The sequence below is a fragment of the Palaemon carinicauda genome, chromosome 33 (genome assembly GCF_036898095.1).
Source record: "Palaemon carinicauda isolate YSFRI2023 chromosome 33, ASM3689809v2, whole genome shotgun sequence".
Lineage (NCBI taxonomy): Eukaryota > Metazoa > Arthropoda > Malacostraca > Decapoda > Palaemonidae > Palaemon > Palaemon carinicauda.
In genome coordinates, this window is record NC_090757.1 from 42,589,010 (window position 1) to 42,606,914 (window position 17,905).

The 17,905-nt window shown below is 33.1% G+C and overlaps 1 protein-coding gene across 1 annotated transcript in view; it reads left to right on the forward strand.

Moving 5' to 3' along the window:
• Positions 1-17,905, forward strand: part of LOC137626312 (carbonic anhydrase-related protein 10-like) — a 745,117-nt gene that overhangs the window by 540,030 nt on the left and 187,182 nt on the right. The window contains exon 4 of the mRNA XM_068357383.1: positions 11,158-11,346. Within this exon, the coding sequence (XP_068213484.1) occupies positions 11,158-11,346 (189 nt within the window). The remainder of the gene's footprint in view (positions 1-11,157; positions 11,347-17,905) is intronic.

Consider the following 17,905-nt stretch of genomic DNA (forward strand, 5'->3'; position numbering starts at 1 on the left):
GGGTTATCTTCCTAGTTCTTATATTATTATCATATTTTCAGTTCATTACCTTCTTTCTCTTCATTCAGATGTGTTCTTTTTCTATACCACTCCCTTTATTTTTCTTCCACCTGTTACTGTTTCCTTTTCTTATTCTTTTTCTCCTTGATTTACTCTCTTTACTCACATTTTCCGCTTCCTTCTCCTCCTGCTTGTTCTCTTTTTTTTTGTACTCATGTTCTCTCCCTCTTTCCTTTTTTTATCCTTCTCTTTCTCTTTACAACTTTGATTTATTGTTCCCCTCCTTTTATATTTGTCTCTCTCTTTCTTCTCCACATTTGTTGATCCTGTAAAAAATTACTTCATAGTTCATCATATTTACTCATCATTCATTCCTCTCACCGACTTCCTCTCTATCATATCTTTTAATAACCTCTCTCATTATCATTATCTACCTATTTTATTTCTATTTCCTATCCGATTTCACTCCTCCACTATCTTCCTTTCCCTCTGCCCTCATCTACTTTCTCCACCTCATCCTATATCTTATTCACATCTTAGAACTTTCTCCACTCACTCTTTATTTTCCTTCTTTACCCGCTTCCCCTTACCATCCCCCTACCCCCCTCTCTCTTATCATCATCACCCTCCCGATCGGCCGACATAATCATCGCCTCTTTCTCCCATGACTCCTCGCTGATTATTGTGCCATCGGTAATTGTGTAAAAAGAGAATTCATCGCCAACAACGGAATTATCGGAAACTGATAAAAGCATTTTCATTTTTATCGACCGTAATATCTTTCCAATATAGATGACACTAAAATCCATATCAACGGGAATGCAAATCGTAATTCTGTTAAAGTCTAATGAAAACTTTCGACCTGTCCATTGGCATTTGCCTTTCATTTGCAATTGGTTTATCTAATCAGTTTCAATGCCTCTCTCTCTCTCTCTCTCTCTCTCTCTCTCTCTCTCTCTCTCTCTCTCTCTCTCTCTCTCTCTCAGGCCCGTTTTAGAGGCTCGCTACATTAGTCAGCAAAGGAGCGGTTCATGTTATCAGTTTCAACCACAATTTCCACAGAAATAATCCCACATTATCTTAGATGAACGGATAGGATTCACTAGGGAATTTACTGATGGCTGAGTATAATTTTTAAACCAAAAAAAAAAAAAAGAAAAAAAAATATTGCAGACCTGCATTATGGAAAATTCGTGCTTCGATATCGGTAAAAATAAAAATAAAACTCAAAAAAGATATTGACACAACAAGAAAAATCCCAAAAAGATTTTGAAACAAAGTTCCTATAATGGATTTCTCACTCTCTGTCAATCTCTAGCTTGATGATAGATTTAGATGGCTTTTGGTTCCTGGCTTCCTACGACTCTTAGTAGATGGAAATACTTGGTTATCTTTAAAAGAAAAATTCCCTGCATAATATGATTGCAACGAACGTATCCAGTTATTAGCTCCTTATTCGTATATTTCCCATTTGTTCCGAAGTTAAAGCCCCAGAAAAGAAGCCACCAACCCTTACCAGACCTCGTTGTTATTAACATTCAGAGCATTAAGGACATTCCAAAGCTTAAATGATGCCAAAAAACAAAAATGCGAAAAAGCCGATTGTAATCATAAGCTGCTTATTTTGAGCAGTCCCTGCTGACCGCCGCTGATGGAAAGCTTAATTATTACGTATTGAAATAAATTAGGTCCTTAATGTATTTTAATTCTCTCAATAGTGATGATGTTCGCCGAATCGTTTGCCTGCTTCATCATTTATGCGAATTCACGGGAAGATTTAAACGGGTTTTAACATCCACAGAATGTTGCAGTATTTTCGCCTGATGGGAGGCAGGGATAGTATTGTAATCTACCGGGAATGGCCTTTACCCAGGATTTTTTCTTCTTTGGTTGTATCTATTGATTGAATGTAATAGTGCCGATACTGATTGGTTATTTTTGTGATTTTGACATTACAGATACTTACTGTTGGTTTGTTTGTTTTTATTTAATGGTACTTGCATTTCCATTCTCCCTTTTATCACCTGCAGATATAATACAAACAAAAATTGTTGGGGAAAAAAGTGTACAATCTAAAGGAGAGAGAGAGAGAGAGAGAGAGAGAGAGAGAGAGAGAGAGAGAGAGAGAGAGAGAGAGAGAGAGAGATATCTTTCCTACAGACCCTACAGTAAGCGATAATGATCATGTATCTGTCCTACCTAATACAACACGCCAAGCTCCGCCTCATTACTGAGAGTCCTTGGGGGCATCGCCAACCAATATCTAGTTAAGTTTAATTCATTCTTCTCATTTGTCGTTGTTTGTCTACGATTTTATTTTAGTTGGATCGATAGAGCTTTATTTAGGCGGACATCAGTCGATATTCTTATTTGATCCGATTTTTTTTTCTTTTTTTTTTTTACCATGGCTTGTATACTTCTAATATTTTTTTTTTTCCATAATATTATTATTTGCTTTAGTTCTGTAAACCATTCTAATATAGTTTTCCCCCTAGGTGTTAATTTGGTAAAGATATTAATAGGTTACTATTATTTATTAATTGATCAAATATACTTTATTTTTTTATATTTTGTTGTTAGTGACTAGTTTTAATAAAACGGGAGTTTTCTGGAAACTGCTTGTCTCTATACTCGGATAAATTCTTTTAATCCTTACCAGTGTAACTGCGTTTTGAAATTCTATATCCTGTTAATATATAATTTGTCTTAGTATTTCTTTTCTTATCTTCCTACCACGTCTCAATTGCTGGATTATATGATTTTAGACGTTTGTTCTTTTTATCTAACTGCAGATTTTGTTTTCATTGCTGTTTCAAGAAGTGTGTGTATACATAATAGAAAATAATTAAGGAAGATAAAAACGGAAATGAAGGAATGGAACAGAAAAAGGTATCATAACAAAGGGTGGCAATCGAAAATGTAAACCAGTGGTTATCTGTGTTGCCTCACCAGTGTCCTGGACTCTATTCTTAGCATGAAGAAAATTACTTTCATAGGAATCCCCCCCTCTCTCTACATATATATATATATATATATATATATATATATATATATATGGTATGTGTGTGTGTGTGTGTGTGTGTGTATGTGTGTGTGTGTGTGTGTGTGTATTAGTTTCGCAAATTTTTGCGGTGAATTTGAAACCTGATGAGGTATTACATAATAACGGGTTGCAGCTAAGGTGAAGAATAATTTTGGACTACCAATCTCATCCGAGAAGAATGGCAGAATTTTAAGAAAATTAATATTTGTTTGATTATGCAGATAGATTATAGTTAATTGTAACACCCACAAAGTAAGACAAGACATCTACAGCCATTCCGGAGCTATGAAAGACATTTGTGTGTGTGTGAAAAATATGGTTTCATGTTAAAGCTTACTTTTATAAATGTTATGGTTTTTTTTTTTCTCGGAGTGAGAAGTTGATAGGTGATATCCCTTATTATAATGGACTTAATTTCTTTGTTTTATAATTCGGAGAATTCTTAAATTAGCAAAAATGTGCATGCATTCAGACACCGAACAAGAACCCTTGTAAGTCAAACGAAAATAATCGTTGTGCACGGCATTTTGTCTGTGTGTTTTTTTATCATTGGAAGTACATGTGTAGTTTTATAATAATGTTACTGAAGTAATGTAAGGAAAAATTCATTTTCCCGTTTAATATCATCATTGTTATTATTATTATTTCTGTTTCCTCGCCTTGCACACATTTTCACCGTGAAACTTTTGATTTTATAAAAATGGCATAAGTCTTTAAAACCGCATTGTTCCAATAGCTGTATAGCTGTTTGATTTATCTCCTTACCATTTACCTGTAAAGTAGCTATGACACATGTAATACCACGAATTTACTATACTGTATGTTTTGCTACAGCTATAAAGTTATTACTTCCATTTCTTTGGGATTTGTCAAGGCGACTACAGTAATCTACTAATTACATTTCCTTTGTTTTGCAAATTCTATAAGGCTATTAATTTCTTATTGCGATTTGTTTATACAACTGCTTAAATCCATTCATTTCTCCAACTTGCAATTTGTTCCTGCAATCGATGTAAGACAACCAATTCTATATCTTATATACATCCGTGTTTTTGCAATAACTGTCAGAGTACTTATTCCATCTTAGTGCCATTCGCTTCTATAACAAGCAGTAAGGCTACCAAATTCATCAATTTGTCATTTGTTTTTGTAATAGCTGTAAGGCTACTAATACCATCTTTATGCAAGTTGTGATATTGCAACAACCATCAGGCTACTAATTCCATTGACTATACAACTGCTTTAATCCTAGTTATGTTATCTTGACATTTCTCTTTGTTACAGATATAAGGCTACTAATTTTATCTTGCTATTTATTTCTGTAACAATTGTGAGACTGTTCACCACATTTTTTCCATGTTTTATCAGCAGCCATAAGTCTATAAAAGCAATCTCCCTGGCATTTGCTAACTATGTCAGGCGTGGCACCTGAGAATTCCAATGCTTTATTCAGTGCATCTTGCAAGAGTCATAGACTTAGATGAGCTAAGAGGATTAGAAAGGCCAAAGGTTGACTGAATCAGGTGTGGCAGAGAGATCAGAGGGTGATGTGATGAAACTATTAATGGATTTAAAGTGGTTTGTTCAATTTAAAAGAATGGGAGAGAAACTGTTGATTTTAAGGATATAAATAATTTTGATGGGGGAGAAGGTCGATTGAAAGAGTATATTCTCAAGATTTTGTTTGTGGAAGAGAGACTGAAATATTAGAATGTGGAATTCTGGTATTATAGAATCATTAGATGTGTGCGAAATACAGAATTGCTTAATGAATGGAAGGGGGGCCAGTTATTTCGTTGCGTGTGCGTTTATTTGATCCGTTACATGTAAGTTTTTAGTCAGTTAAGAAATGCTTTTAGATGTAGCAGCTGTGTTATTTTTCATAAAAGCAGCCCTTATGATATAAAAGGATATAAGTATTGTATTTTCCATCCTTTTTGTTAATACTACTGTGTATATTATTATTCATAGTAGAAAAGGTAATTATTTTTTCAACAGATTTGCTAAGACTTTCTACGTAGTTTTAATTCACTGGAATCCTATTGTTCGGGTCATTAGACAAAATTAAGAAATGTTTTGAAAAATTAATTCAACCTCATGATCTGATAGACTTTTGCTGACATTCGGAGAAATTACATAGCAAGCATAATGTGCTTCGTGTCTTCATTATCTGATTTTTCTTAAGACTCCGTCATTAGGGAAAAGAGTCTTAATCATTCCTTTTGGTCTGTAGGTACGTATGCTTATTCGATCTTAGACCTTTGTGACAGTATGATTTGAAAGATAAGGGGGAATAGACTGAATTTAGATAACGAGTTTCTCGCTGTCTTATTTTTTTCGCGAAGTAATGTTGCAACAAGCACGCAAGATAGGACAACAATATGACGCAACACATGAACATTGCTTGCATTATCCAAAACTCCTCTCTCTCTCTCTCTCTCTCTCTCTCTCTCTCTCTCTCTCTCTCTCTCTCTCTCTCTCTCATATCTTACATCTATTTCTATCTCAGTGCTTCATTCCTTACACTAGATTTTTTTGTTAGCCTTTTGTGTATTTTTGCGATTCCATTTTCGTTTCTCTTCTGGAGTCTCCAAAGTTCTTGCGATCAAGAAAATATTCGGCCATTCTTTGAGACATTTACCGTTTGTCTTAAGGGAGGATTCATGTCCATGTCTCTTTGATACGACTTCGTCTGTCGTTCCGGTATTTTCCTTGCAACACATTTTTATTTGGGTCTCTCTCTCTCTCTCTCTCTCTCTCTCTCTCTCTCTCTCTCTCTCTCTCTCTCTCTCTCTCTCTCTCTCTCTCTCTCACGATTTCCTTTGAGTACATTGATTTGCAGAAGCATTGTGAGAGTCTCTCATTATTTGTTTTTATTGATCCATTTTCGAATTTTTGATAAATGAAGGTCTTCTACCTCTAGATCATGTAAAGCTGACAATTTTGAGCTTCATTTTTGGTCAAAATACTGAGAATAATAGAAAAATCATTTGTTCGCACTTTACTTAAAAAAGCTGAATCTTGATAATTTAGCTTTTTAAGATTAAAGTGTTGCCTTAAATTTTTTTTAAGTGTGATAATGCTCTTATCTATCACCTCTTCCTAACGGTCTTGTACCTATTTTTTACTTCCCGTTAGCTTTTCAGTCATTTGTATTTCAGATCCACAACAGCTTAGCCCTTTAAAAAATATCTGTCCTTACTTTGTATAGCTTCAATTTTGTCTTTGATTACGAAACTTATTGTTATCATTATCATAATTAATATTACAAAAATAATTACTGCATTAACAAAGTATATGTATTGAACCTTTCCACGTTTTTATATGGTTTTATTTTTTTTTTCCTTTGGTACATAACCACTGAATAGCTGACCTGCATTTATTTCATCAAAATATTTACGGAAAATATGGACAAAGAAAGGCTTGCCTTCCCCCGAAATTAAGTTTCTGATTTTTATTTGATTAGCATTGTTGAGGGTAGTAGACCGCTGATCGTCTGATCTGTGGATTAAATCAACGTTGGGTCTTTGTACTTTAAATGCTGGACGTTGTCATCTTGTAAGCTTTTAGGGTATCGTTAGGACAATTTTAATTGTAAAATTTTTATTCATGTCTGGGGATTGGCAGTGTTCATCACCAATCTTACCGCTGCGGATTGGTGATGGTGGGAGACTTTAGTTTAATCGCTTGCAGCAAACTACTCTAGAAAGGGGACCCCTGACTATTACATAAACCCTTTAACCACGTTAAGGTATCCCTAATAGGTAGGGCATATATACATTGTATTTTATATATATATAATATTTATATATATGATATATATGCATGTAAGTTATACAGTGTATGTGTGTATATATATACTGTATATATATATATATATATATATATATATATGTGTGTGTGTGTGTGTGTGTGTGTGTATACTGTATATGGCTATGTGTTCCCATCCCTTACTTTTACGACCTCTCGAGATTGCAATCTGTGAAAGTTGATACGCTCTAACAGCAGCCATAATACATCAATGACAAAATTCCTAAAAAAAAAAATATTTCAAAATGCCACTCTGAACTGCAGATTAATCGAAGTCACACAGGTGGAAGGTCAGTGTATGAACCACAGCAGGAAAATGTAGTTTTGACTTAGCTCATATACTGTAGATTCATTTGCTTCACGGTGTTGCAATATATATAATGTCCTTCAACGTCGGAATTTAAAGCGAGATGTGGATTGAGCAGCGGAATCTCCACTAACAATGGCACGAACCGGAATATTCTGCTCCTTAATATATGATGTTGCAATATCTCATGACCAGGGGTGACTGAGATGCATAGAACTTTATTTATTAAATTACCGTTCTTGGGGAAATTATCTTTTTACCTTTTGGCATTGAAAAAAGAAAGATTTGTAATATTTATCTAAGAATTTTAAAGTGTGTAATTGTCTAGGCTTTGGAGTTAATTTCACAAATGTAAATTAAGGCGAAAAGTTTGTTCTGTTTACCACTTTGAATTTTCTTTCTAAGTCTTAGCCTCATTTGTTAAACATTTTATCAAAGTTCTTTGTGTGATTTCGTAATCCTTCATACTTTTGCTGCTTTCACAAATGGAAATGAATGATGATAGTAACGGTGATTATAATGATAATGGGTGATGATAGTAGTAAATGGGATGGTGAAGAGAACCAAAAGAGCATTCTCAAATATAGATTACTAAATTAGATTGTTGTGTATGACTTTTTACGAAGCGGAAAAGCATTATAGTGATGAATCTTATCCAGATTACAAAAATGCCCCCCCCCCCCACAAAAAAAAATAAAGATATATTGTTTTTAAAGATTCACTACAAAATGAGATGAATATATTAAAAGGTTTAAGGTCTTGTGGTGTAGTAACTGCTAATAATAGTACTACCATCAAAGCCATGATTATAATAATAATAAGAGTAGTAATAATAATGATAATAATAATAATAATAATAATAATAATAATAATAATAATAATAATAATAATAATAACCATCATCATTTGGTCGATTATTCTCTCAGTGACTACCGAAAAAATATATCTTAAGTGTGGAATTATCATTTAGGAATTGTATCGCATAATTCAGATTTCTTTTTTTTCTTTTTTACTTTTGTTTCTCTTGGCTCACTGTTTTCATTGTCTAGAAATCGCCCTAGAAGATACCTTTGTCCTGGGAATGGGATGTGGGATACGTCATTAATCTGAGAAGCAATGGGAAGAGTCAAGAAGCCAACAAACTTATTTCCGAAAAGTAATAACATCGAAGGGAAATGTTACAAAAGAAATTTATTGAAATCGCCAAATATCTCGAGGACCCCTCTGCCCTCGCCAGAAATATCGTTGTAGTTAAAAGGAAAGGATAAATCTTGGAGAGACTGAAGGCCAGTATCACTTGGACGTCTCCCACTGAAAAATAAGCGTTCTTGTTCTTCGTGGATATACAGTACAGTGAATATGGACGTTTAGTGAGGAGTCAAAGGCTGAATTTGAATGAATAATCTTATGGAGAAAAACGATTGAGAAACGTTGAATATATAAAATAAAATTGTATATGTCTAAAATAACAAAATAATAATAACTGTGACAGTTATCTCTCATAACGACGTTAGTAACAGAAGTAAGACTTCAGTTTGAATGTATTTAAAGGCAGTGAAAGGGTGTAGTATTATTTCAATATATAGTAAGGGTACCTTTTTAATCAAAGGAGAAAGTGCACTATTAATGAGAGAGGTATTCTGACATGTTTACCTAGTTTAATTTGTGTGGTCTCAATTACAGCATAATGATGTCATGATTATCAAAACACATGAATTATACTTCAATGAACTTTTCAAAAAAAGTGTTTGACGCTAATGAACATTGAGTATTTTATTGCTTGGGGTTTCATTAAAAGAAAAAAAAATTCTTAAGAAAGATTATCACTAGTAACATGTAAAAAATCAGGTTAAGACATAATATGTTAGAGTATGATATAGAAAAGAAAAATCATGCAATGATGGTGGTGTAACTCGAGTATTAGACAAGGATTTTAGTATAATGTTCTCTGTGAGCTTTGCTCTGTTAAAGACAAGGGTATGAAACATTTTGTTGTAATACTGCTCTCCACTGTTTGGTATAGACTAATATATAATCCTTATTTGCCAGACTCCCTGATAATCCCTAATCAAAGTGTCTGATATTTAATCTATCCTGTCTGTCTGAGTTTATGTTCTCTCATGGACTGAGTCGATCGAAGTTAGATCCTAATCCAGTGATTTCACGAGAGTTGGTTCTTCCTAGTCCAAGGAAAACTTAATTATGCTGCATTAGTCAGAAATGATAATTGGGTCCGTGATGATTTTCCTTTTAGATTAAACCCAGATTTATAGAATCTATTCTTCTCATTTGTCCTTCAATAGATCTTAAACATTGGTCCATTTTTTTTTTCTTAATTCTGGGCAAGACGACTGTCAAGCTTTTAGCTTACCTGGCGTTTGGGGAGACTGCGAGTGAACTGGACTAGTGGTGAGGTGGCTTTGCTTGTGGAAGGTCTTAAATTCTTCATGAATGATTTTAGTGTGTATGATTTGTTGAGGGATACTTCATGAAACGGCTATATAGCCAATGGTTACTCAAATTGTTACGTGTTCGAAGAAACAAGTTCTTTGGGTAAAGACATGCTGAGGAAGCTTTGCTTTTGGATGCTTTATATCGCTCATGAAAGGGTTTGGTGAGGAAGCTTTGCAGGAAGGTCTGGGATGATCTTCATGAATATAATCTATTGTTTTACAGGAACTTACTAAATTCTATTTACGTCGAAATTTTACACGAAAGTGCGAAATAGTGGGCTTAAATAAAGCTTGGTTTAATTATCACTCGGCAATATTCTAACTTCCCGAAGCATTATAATCAGCAAGTAAATTTTATGCTGAGTTTCCCCATTTTTTATTTTGAGTATTTAGATGAGGAGAAATTCGTTATTTTGATATGAAAAGTGACAAGTTTTAAAAATGCGAACTGCATTCATTCTGAATTGCAAAATGGATGTATCTGAAATGAAATGATAATTTCTATGCAAATCATTGTATTTATGAATTTCAATTTCTCAAAGGCTTGATTCATAGAATTTTTTTTCTCTCAAATATCACCCGATTTTCAGAGGACAGTGCGCGCCTTTTGGAGGAGTGTGTGGGTGTGTTGGGGGGTGTGTATGCGGTAGTTGTGAAAATCATTTCAGAAAGACGTTTTTTATATTCACACCGATCAATCACGGATCCATTGAAATGACTGAACTTGGAGGATATATGTAAATTGTTTTACTTTAAAATTACTATTTGATGGATATTGAACATCATTCCATTGGTCTTGTACTATTATTATTATTATTATTATTATTATTATTATTTGCTAAGCTACAACCCTAGTTGGAAAAGCATAATGCTATAAGCCCATGGGTCCCAACAGGGAAAATAGCCCTGTGAGGAAAGGAAATAAGGAAACATAAAATATCTCAAGAACAGTAACAACATTGAAATAAAATATTTTCTATAAAAAATATAAAAACTTTAACACAACATGAGAAAGAGAAATTAGATAGTGTGCCCAAGTGTACCCTATAGGATATGTTAATAAATATTATGATTTCTCTCTCTCTCTCTCTCTCTCTCTCTCTCTCTCTCTCTCTCTCTCTCTCTCTCTCTCTCTCTCTCTCTTTGCAAATTTATGTTTTTATCTCAACTGACGTTTGTCTTGGTTCTGGTGTGCTCTCCTTAGCTAAGGATTATGACTTACGTAGATATAAATATGTAAAAATGTCCAGTAATATTAATAAAGAAAAACTGATTGCTGAGTTTATGTAACTCAAATCAGATTATTCCTTTTAAGAAAACTTTCACCCTTTCCTTACCCTTATGAGTAAGAATATCATGAAACAATATATGAATATGTTTTTGCATCAACCTCTTTTTATGGTTTATATATTTCCTAAAAACATATCTTAAGATATTCATTTTCTTATTCTTCACGAGTTATCCTATCAATAGTTTTGTCTCCTGGCAATTTGCCAGATGCTGTTGAGAGGAATAAATAGTAACTGTATCTCTCCTTAGCTCAGGTGGGCGGTGAACTGCTCAACACGGGTCACAGCGTGGAGTGGAGGGCCGCCCGTAGCGCCCATGCCATTAACATCACGGGCGGGCCATTGAGTTACATCTACACTGTCACCCACGCCCGTCTTCATTTCGGGGAACGCGACCAGCAGGGCTCCGAACACTTACTGGACAACAGAGCCTTCCCTGCAGAGGTAACAACGCCTTCATTACTTTTATTTGTCATAATTAGGGTAGCATTAGTTAGTACTAACAGATAGGTCTTATAGAATCAAATCGATTGATTTGATGCCAGAAAACCTAAAATAAATCAGTCAATCAATAGACTTGATTCTTGCGCATCTATAGTTGACTTTATTTCTTTTGGGTCTTTTAATGCTTAGATGGATGATGAATGTTTAGGACGGATATATTTTTTAATTTATTTAAAATTGGTTTTTCATGGGTTTTTCCGAAATAATTATTTTAACATCGTTTCTGATTTATTTTTAAAATAAATATTTTGGTATGAAACAGGATCATTCAGTCATTTATCGAAAAATAATGTTTGTTAAAGAAGAGAGGAGGATCTGAATTGATAATTTAATCAAAAGAGAAACTGCTGTAACTAGTGTAAGTATTTGGATGTTACAACCATTAATGGAAATTATTGAATGTTGATTGACTGGTGTAGGTGGTTCATTCATCATGATAAATGAAAACCAATGTAGTGAATGGTTTTGCAGGGTAGTACAGTTAAGGAAGATTTGTAAAAGAAAATAGAGTTTTATCTCGAAGAGAAATTTGGGCTGAAGGAAGGAAATATTAAACTAACTCTCCTTTTGGAAGTCGTCTGGGAATATTAAATGTAAAGAAAGTATAAGTTAAAGTTTAAGTAAAATTGTTTTCATAAAATACATCAAGAAAAATTGGTTTATAAGCCAAGGAATGTAGATTCTCAACAGTGCTGTGGTAAAGTAATCCTAATCAAGTTTAAAGGTGATTCCGAGCCCCTCAAGATGATTTAATCATGTAGAGTATAGTAGATAAAATTAGCGAAAATTACATATGATTTAGAAGTTTGAGAAGGAGGGGGAAATCTATAGAAAGGAGAAGATATATTTCACAGACTCATGTCAACATGGTCTGTCTTCTCTTGCTATGCTACCAACAGTGCACTGACCTTAGAATATTGTTTGATTTTCTTATCCAAATGGTTAAGTGATTTAGTTATCTATTTGTGGATTGTAGATGGTTGTCCGAAGTACAAAGATAATTAACGTTGGCCTATCAAGAAACACCTGAGTTCACGAGCATATATATATATATATATATATATATATATATATATATATATATATATATATATATATATATATATATACATATATATAGATATATATATGTATATATATATATATAATATATACATATATATAGAGAGAGAGATTTCGGGAATTTCAATAAGCAAGTTAATTTTTATTTAATTGTTTAAAAAAAAAAAAAACGGAAATCTGGATATACCAAAGTTGATAGGTTTTTTGTAAATAAGAACATGCACTAAGTAATATAATGTATTAGAAATCCAATTAGTGTCAAGAAACAAAAACAAAAATATCTAGAATCTAAAAGGTAAATAATTCATTAGAATAGGAAATCACATATGCATTATATACAGAATCGACCAACACAGATCTGCCAGTTCATATAAATCATGCCACTGTTAAGATCTCTACAATTAGCCGTCTGACAACATTGAAAAATCTCAGAATGAACATCAACTTACAGTATAAAAAAAAAATCTGATTCCGAAAACCATATTTAAGTTTAGATTAAATCACATTCCCTCAGTATACATTGCAGTTGGAGTGTCCTGTTTTAATGAATTATTTATTCGCAAGATGTTTCATATTTTTGTTAATGATTCTTGGTATTTTCTGTTAAATTTTATAATTTACAAAAAATACTGAATGCCTATCCTGGTAATATATGTGCATTTTATTGTATATCCATGTTATTTTATATTTCCGTGACTTTGAATCATTTTCACATTTTGATAGTGGCGCCAGACGTGTGTGTTGATTATGTGTGTGTGTGTGTCAACATGAATATGAGAGTTTATTCTCATGCCAAATCACTGTAGTGCTATAGCCTCTGTACCATGGTCTTCCACTGTCTTGGGTTAGAGTTCTCTTGCTTGAGAGTACACTCGGGCACACTGTTCTATCTAGTTTCTCTTCCTATTGTTTTGTTAAAGTTTTTATAGTTTATGTAGGAAATGTTTATTTTAATGTTGTTACTATTCTTAAAATATTTTATTTTTCCTTTTTTTCCTTTCCTCACTGGGCTATTTTCCCTGTTGGGGCCCTTGTGCTTATAGCATCCTGCTTTTCCAACTAGGGTTGTAGCTTAGCATTTAATGATAATAATAATAATAATAGTCCATCGTAACTAGTTTCTGATTTTGACATGGTTTTAGAATACCGATTCATTCTATTATTTCTCCTCGTGTCATTTATCAGTTAGTCCGTTATTGCGCTTGATTATCTCCCTACATTCTTCTTTCGCCGGTGATCATTCTTTGCTGTGATTTTATATTCAAAATTTGTGCTTTTCTAATCTATTTCCTAAGCTCACATTGTACTATTATATCTTTGTTCCATCCTTCATTTTTGCTTTTATTTTAGAAGCCGTTCCCTCTATTATATCAGAATAAAAAGTGAGAGATAATTTTCTTGATGTATTTTATGAAAACCCCCTTTTTTAAAGCTTTAACCTATCATTTCTTTACATTTAATATTCCCAGACCACTTCCAAAAGGAGAGTTACTATAATGAATCCTTCTTTCAGGCCAAATGGCACTTACCTGATGGATTTTTTTTTTCATTTACGCTTATAAATGTAAGAAATTCATGTATAGATTTTTGTTCGTTTTACTCACCAATGAAGTTTTGCTTTCCTTTAATGAAGAATAAAAGTTAATGCATTTCATAAGAAACACTAAGTTAAACCTCTTCGGTACAAACACTTATCTTTATTATGTTCCTTTCTCTGAATGAAGCTTTAGTTAACCATAAACTGGATGATAGGTTTCCTGTTCCTTTCATGGTAATATCTGTGAAAGCGTATCAGTAATAATTCAGTTACTTTACTTTATATACTTTGATGGCTGCTTTTCCGGTCCCATACAACAGGGGAACCCCACTCAATACCGAACCTCCACTGTCGTTTTACCTTGTTCTTTCAGAGTATTTAACATTTTATATCACATATTGTTCATTTACTGTTAAATCGTCACTGTCGAAAGACTCATGAAATAAGAGTCTTCAGTTTCCCTTTGAAAACCTTAATGCCTTCAATCATTCGAATGTTTCGTGGGAGCTTATTATATAGTCTCGGGGTCGCATAGCAGGAAACCAGTCTTTTGATTCCAATTCAGACACAACTGCTACAACCTAAATTCTTATATACCATAGTTCATCCGGCTTGCTTGTGCATGTTCATGTCCTTTCGCAGAGAAAGCATTCTGGAAGTGAAATTCCTCGTGCCATTTTTTTTTCTTTTTTGGAGAGACGGGATAGAAGCTTCGTTCTGTCATTGGTTGACATTTACTGCTATTTGGGATTCCTTTCAATATTTCTCTTCCAAACTGTGTTCTGTATTCCTCGGCAGGTTTCGACACCTTAATGTCAAATTGTATTACGTACTATCCTTTTCTGTAAGTATACGAATGTCATAGGTACTAGATTAGATCAGTTATGTCTAGCAAGATAGCAATTATTTTATATAGGTGATCTAATCGTAATTCAACAACTCTTTGGTACATGAATTTGAACTAACAAGTAAGGCTGACTATTCAAGAAATCTTATGGAACAATAATAATAATGCGGCACTTCACAAAATTCCCCTTCTGAAGTTTGTGAAGTAATGAATTTCTGTATTTGAATAACCTCGTGAGAATATCATTACAACATCTGATGCAGAATAGCACCAAATGCAGAACATTACCAGTCTTTCAGTGATTGCAATTAGACGGATTTATTTTGTTAATCTTCCAAGCACTAGGCGACTCGGGATTTATCTATGACGACACGGATATTATCTAAAGAGGATAAAGTTAGCAGAACTCTAAATATTTGATGATAAGCAATTAATTATTCTTCTTGTGTGATATTTAATTCAAAAGATACACAAGGGATCTGTAAATTAATCATTTTGTAACCAGCAAAAGAAATATTGCTTATTTTTGCTTGAGGGTACACTCGGGCACACTATTCTATCGAATTTCTCTTCCTTCGGTTTTGTTACAGTTTTAATAGTTTATTTAGGAAATATTTATTTTATTGTTATTGTTCTTAAAAATTTTTATTTTTCCTTGATTCCTTTCCTCACTGAGCTATTTTCCCTGTTGGAGCCCCTGGGCTTATAGCATCCTGCTTTTCCAACTAGGGTTGTAGCTTAGCAAATAATAATAGTGATAATAATATATTTATATTATATGATGTATTTTTCCTTTTGGTGTTTGTAATCACATTTAGTGTGATTGTGTTTAACACATCTATACCATAGTTATAATTATTTCAAAAGCTATGTTTATCATAATCGTCATGATATCTTGGCCAAGTGTCATGGTCTTTGCTGATATACTTTATATAGATCACATCTAATATGGTCTAAGATGCTAGGTAAACTAACTTATCTTGATCATCTGAAGACCTAGCTACCATCACAGGCTCAGCTCTGACTTGAACTCACCTTCTACTTCTTTTGTGACATTCCCCCTTTCTCAGCACTCAGGAAAACACCATTAGAATAAGTAAATATTACGGTCTCGGTCCTCGGCATCTTACAAGCCAGGCTCTTCCTCTTCATTTGCAATTCGGGAAGGGGCTCTAGGTTAAAAACGGTCGCAGGATCATCCAACACTCTTTTTAATGCATATTTAATAACATCATATATGCCTATTCCCGAAGGCTCTCCTCTGTTCATCGGTTATATCCCATTTGTTTGTCAATCACAGTTTATATATTTCAGGATATTGTTCCCTTTTTTTGGATGCGTGGTTTTTTTTTTTCATGTAATCACTGTAAATGTATTTGTATCAAGTTTTATATACATTTTGACTTTAATTTTTCGATATTTTGATATGATTTCCCAAAACGTATGACAGCACTGAATGACCTCAATCGGTATTAATCTCAAATCCAAACCAATCGCAGGTATTAAATATAATTTGTAATTAGGTATATAAGTAGATCTTGACTTGGTTTATTAAGGCGGTTTACCAGCCCTTGATTATTCGTCATTGCATCCAATCCACTAGTTTATATCATCTCATATAAGTGTGTCTTTTTTCGTCTTCATAATTACTTAGATAATCTCTATTTTATTATCATATTTTCTCCCCATTTTGTGGTTTGTGTCGCTCAGATATCGTTTTACTTTTTTATTTTGTAAGACGTCTTCATGTCAGTATATTCATATGTCTGATACCATTGATATATTTTTTATTTAAATTCTCATCATTTACTTATTTTGGAGGAACAGCTTATAATCGGCCGATCTTGTGTCTTTTTGGTAGATGATTATAAACATGTGTGGTCAGTAACATTTAATTTTTTTTTATCTTATATCATGGTATGTAACATTTCTTTCTATGAAGGTTTTTTTGTATATATCTCAATCGTCGTCCGATCTTCTTACGTTTCAATATTTTTTTTTTTTTTCAGAATCACTGTATGTTTAAAAGGCAGCATTTAGATTTATAGTTCACATCTAGTATTTATTTTTACTTCCGGTGTTTTTTGTCATGATCTTGGTTCTGTAAATTGCGGACTTTGATAAATTACTGTGTAATTGTTGCGTCTTTTCTGTTAATCTCTATAATTGTGGCCGTCCCCATACCTCAAGTGCTGCACCGTAGGGATTAATTTAGGGGCCTTGACAGTCCCTTGGGCTTCTACTTCATCCACTTTCAAGTCTTCTACCTTATCTCTTTCCCCGCTTTCTTTCTTAAAACTTACTCTCCAAACTCATTCAACTTTTACATCAGTGTTATTATGTTCTTGTTAGCACTATTTCCGTAATACTATTCTTATATTTATATTTTTCCCACTATTGTATCCTCCCATTTAGCTTTCGAATACTATTCAAAGGGAAAACTTTTAACATATCTACTCCCTGAATTTTTATATGTTATGTATGTATGTATATATTGAGGTATATGAATATGCTTCATACGAGCGATTTATTTTGGAATCTCGGATTAAGAAGATTGCGACTCCATTGACCTGAGTAGGGATTTATGAAACCGGTTCTGGTAGTTACTCCACTGATTGGTGGGAACATGAAGCTTGCAAACGTAGTCTAAAAAGAATGAGTATATATATATATATATATATATATATATATATATATATATATATATACAGTATATATATATACATATATATATATGTATATATATATATATATGTGTGCGTGTGTGTGTGTGTGTATATATATATATATATATACCTTTCTGAATGTGTATACACAAAGGTGTATATATATATATATATATATATATATATATATATATATATATATATATATATATATATATATATATATATATATATATATATATATATATATATACCCTTTCTGTATTTGAATACCTTAACGTGATGAAAGAGATTGTCCATCGTCATGATTAGAAAAGCTCTGCTTGTCAGGGAGACCCATACTTGGTTGCTTGGCTGTGATTGATCAGACTAAAGTCTCCCACCATC